At 52.8% G+C, this 4,313-nt stretch overlaps 1 protein-coding gene across 1 annotated transcript; it reads right to left on the bottom strand.

Annotated features, from left to right (window-relative positions):
* Positions 1-3,159: 3,159 nt before the first annotated feature.
* On the bottom strand, positions 3,160-4,027 carry VOLCADRAFT_105594 (uncharacterized protein; the record flags this gene model as incomplete). Its single annotated transcript, XM_002952501.1, has 2 exons — positions 3,894-4,027; positions 3,160-3,744 (listed from the first exon to the last, which is right to left on the bottom strand). Exons 1-2 carry the CDS (start codon positions 4,014-4,016, stop codon positions 3,160-3,162), a joined length of 708 nt encoding a protein of 235 aa, XP_002952547.1. The 5' UTR covers positions 4,017-4,027.
* Between the last annotated feature and the right edge of the window lie 286 nt (positions 4,028-4,313).

Here is a 4,313-nt window from a genome sequence, read left to right as displayed (position 1 = left end):
AATCCAGATAGACTCCCAGGGGGCGCTTAGCTTGGGAAACAACCCGATTACGTCTGCTCGGTCGAAGCACATCGACGTGCAGCATCACATAGTGCGTGAGAGGGTGAATAGCGGTGAGGTGCAGTTGGAATACTGCCCTACGGAGTGGATGGTTGCGGATGTACTAACAAAGGCTCTGGGCGAGGTGAAGTTCAAACGTTGCCGAGATGCTATGGGCCTAGTGTGAAGTGTGCAGATTAACTTGGTACTCGTTGGGATACGGCCCGAGGGGGCGTGTTGAGGAAACGGTCCTCTCCCAACTCGTGTGGTTGTCGACCAGGGGATTTGACCCCGGGTCTGCGCCTGACTAATGGGGAAGACTTACCCCAGAACCTTATGGGGCTACCGATGCATATCCGGTAGCTAAGTGATAGACATTAGGGCACCGTCTGGACGGCGCAGTGAGATCGCGGAATGTACGTGCAGTTAGATCGCGGAATGTACGAGTTTTCCGCTAGCGCCGGTATTTAGGGCGGTGACTGCGCCTATTAGTTTATCTCACAACGATCGGTATTCCTACCAGGAATCTCCTCAAGTCCTGCCGAACGCTAACAATACTCTTTACATTACTTGTAACAAGTTTATCGTGCTAAATATCTTCGCCACCGGCAATCCTTCCGGAATAACAATCAGCGTTAGCCGTCACCGTCGCCAATTCTTCAATAGACGTGGCTTGGCGTCCACCGTCTGGTGATGCTCCAATAGCTGCTCAACATTGCGACAACACTAATTCGCCCGGCTTCATCCTCATTATCTCCATGCCTGAAAACACCTGCGCTTCTCCAAGGTCTCGTACTTGCAGTACACTGTTGCAACTAGCCATGCAAAAGAGCGCTTGACCCTGTCGTTTTCCAGTATTTTCAAATTGTACAACCACCGGTACAGTAGCACATGCACATCATGAGGCTGTGCACATGGCTCACAAGTGCCGTTAGTTGCTAATGCAGCAATCACCTCGACCATCACTCTGCGCCACCCATTTGCATTTGCACCTGAAATGGCTTCAGTGAAAGTATTACTCAGCAAAAGTTCAGCAGGGTACGGATAAGTGACAGCCATGTTAATGCGACCCACTATCCTCCTTCCTGCAACACCATGCCACCACTCCGAGGGCTATAATATCTCCTCATATTCCCTGCCCTCTTCTTCTGAACTCCTGCGCTGGCTTGCACCACTAGATGTTCCGGCTTCATCCGGCATTCCTCCACCATCCACAGGTGACAGTGGTGCCTAGCCGACTGTGTTTCCTAAGTCTAACGGAGCTTGGCAGAGGCCCTGACTCAGGTACACCAATACTAGCCGCTTCGGAGTCAGACAATTGATAGTGGTTCTTATCTTGCAGCAAAAAAATACACGGCATCACTGCACTGCCGCCACCGCCTGTCTGTTGAGGCATGCTACCCCACCTGCCACGTGTGGTCGCCAAGACCACCTCCACTCCTTCCCTGCATGTTAGGCTGCGGCTCTCTCTGCAACTCCGAGCTATACGGCCCATCTGTTTGTAGTTGCAGCAAATGATCGCCTGCTGCAATCCATGCTATCCAGCGGGGTCTACCGGATACAGAATGTTCGCGGCACTCACTGCCGCCAGTCGTCTGCATGTGGGCCTGAGATGGCTTCGGCATAAAAGTTAGGCTCTGAATCCCAGCAGATACTGCAGCAATGACTCGGCCTGTAGCACTACAACCAGGTACACTCCGTCACAACTCGCCAGGACGTTTGCATTCCCAAACTGAATACCGAGCCCCCAGCATTTCCACATCAGGGTGTGTATTACCTTACACATTCACACTTCTGGGAGGTCCAGCCCCAGCCGGCGGCCCCTCGCCACACAAATGCGGCGGTCCCTCACTGACGGTATTGTCTTGTGTCCATTCCCCAGCCCTAGGCAGCGACCCCAGGCAAACTAGTGTGCAACCCTCGTCGGCATCGGACCCATCATCGGAATCCCTGGCACTATACCGCCGGCCGACACTAAACTCGTCAAAGCGGACGTTGGAGACCACGGTGATGATGCCGTCCTTGTACATCACACGATGCTGTCCTCCATTCCCATACTCGACCAGGATCTCTTAGACGCTTACTCATTCCCATATTCGGCAAGGATCCCTCAGACGCTTACTGTTGTAAGCTACAAACGTAACCTGCCTCGGGAAAACTGATCCCTTGCTAGACCAACCGGGCCCAGGCTTGCTGCAATAGAAGCAAATCACCTCTTGGAGAGGAACACCAGAACTGCTGCTGGCCGCGCCACGATTCTCAAGACCAGAACCAGAGGCGACAAACAAAAAACTGCCGACAGAAGCAAAAGCTGCCGACTCGGTAGGCTTACCAGAGCCACCGCTTGCCATCTCGATAGTCAAGAACTTCGAGGTGACGATAGCCATGTCCGAATCGCCGTCACGCACCAGTAGGGATGTCGTTACCATGCTGAAGCGGCTGGGCAAACCAACAAGCAAAGTGTGTGCCCGCTCAGAATCGCTGATAACGTGTCCTACTCCCAAACAAATCCGACTGTAATTGCTTGCAGGCGTCCTATGCCTTCTTCGCGTTAGCTATGTAAGCTACTAGCGTGAGCCGGGGCTCATAACCTGTTAAGAATATGAAGGAGGCAAGGAGACTGGTCGCGATATAAGGGTTACAGTCTGTGGGTTAGTGGTGAACGCAAGAAGACTTTAGGAGATTCCTATGAAGGAATACCGATCCATCCTAAGATGAGATACTAAGACATGCACCACTCTGGTCTTATGTACCGATACCAACGGAAGTATCGTACAGTCGCCCACCATCAACACTGGGCACCAGGGGACGTCCGAGATACACGGCCGAGAGACATCGCCTATCAATCAATCTTGGATATGCCCGCCTACCATCCTGCACTAACGTTGGGACAGGCCCGCCGGACCCAGTCGCGGTGCGCGACTGTCGCTGATAGGCGCCAATCAGTCAGGTGGATTCGCCCACCTATCATTCCCCACCTATCTAGCGGAGCCATCCTGACGGTGCCCAAACCCTACACCACTAACTACCGGTTGTGCATCGGCAGTCCCATAAGTGGCGGGTTAAGTTTCGCCGCTTGTTTCAGACAGACCCGGGGTCAAATCCCCTGTCCGACAGTATTCAAATTGGGAGGAGTACCGTATCGTCAACATAAAATTGGATGAAGACATGATATGAGTGAAACTCCTTCTCAAGCAAGCCCGCCATCTCCTGTGCGGTACGTTTTGTCCTCTTGCTGCAGTCATTGCTTGCAGCAGACTTTGCACGCTTCCGGACCTGCTGACCCTGTGCTCCCACGTCTCCCTGGCAGAGTGCATTCAGACCCGCAAGAAGGAGTGCAAGCTCAAACTGCTTCAGCCCCCCAGACAGCAGGGCAGACTTCATGTCCTCAGTGAAGTGGTTGATAGCCTGCAGCTTGGGGTTGTTAAAGTCTGGGGCATACATGCCATTCGCCACCAGAATTCCACATACTGCAAAGGAGTGATGAAAGGAGCCCTCACTCCCACAGTAGAGTTTATACCGCTCAGGCCACTGGAGGATGGCCGCAAGGAGCTGGCCCTCGTCGGCCTTCAAATCCAGGTTGTGCATCTCCGCCCAAGTTTTGTGTTGGTCTGAGAAAATTTTAAGATGCATATCAGGATCGTGATTCACCACCACTGCAGCAGTGTCCTCGACGACAGCCGCTTCTGCAGCATGGGTCGGCATCTGCAGCAGAGAATATTGTTAAACCCAATATGACAATAAACATTGTAAATATTTATGAACTGAGATCTTTCACAGAGGAAGGAAATGAGAACCCTAATGTAGGGTCCGCCGCCTAGGTATCTTTAACCACCCGATGGGACACCACATACCTTCACTTGTTGCTTGCTCAGCTTTGATGAAAAGACAGTAAGCCTAGTGGATCTGCGAGTCTCCAATGGAGCTGAGTGGGTACTCTGTCGTCTGATAGGACCTGAGATTTTAGGAAACTGCATATGGATGAATTATATGGATGAAAATAATATGGTTTCGTGAGCTGGCCATCACACAACATGACTTGCACCATGTGCCATACCCTAACATATGTGCGTGTACGACAGGCAACCCAGCTCCTGTTCAGGGGCTCGGCTGTCACCCTGGCACCTGTACAAACCCGTGGCTTGCAGCCTGAAAGTGCACTTACCTGCTGCAGCCCGCTGCCTGACGCCAGCGCCATCCCTGGCTGCAGCAGCTGCATTGCCCCCGGCTGCCCATCCTGTTCCCCTGCTTCGGCGCCTTCGGCAGCCATGGCG

Source organism: Volvox carteri (assembly GCF_000143455.1).
Source record: "Volvox carteri f. nagariensis unplaced genomic scaffold VOLCAscaffold_30, whole genome shotgun sequence".
Lineage (NCBI taxonomy): Eukaryota > Viridiplantae > Chlorophyta > Chlorophyceae > Chlamydomonadales > Volvocaceae > Volvox > Volvox carteri.
This window is presented reverse-complemented; position numbering and strand designations above follow the sequence as displayed.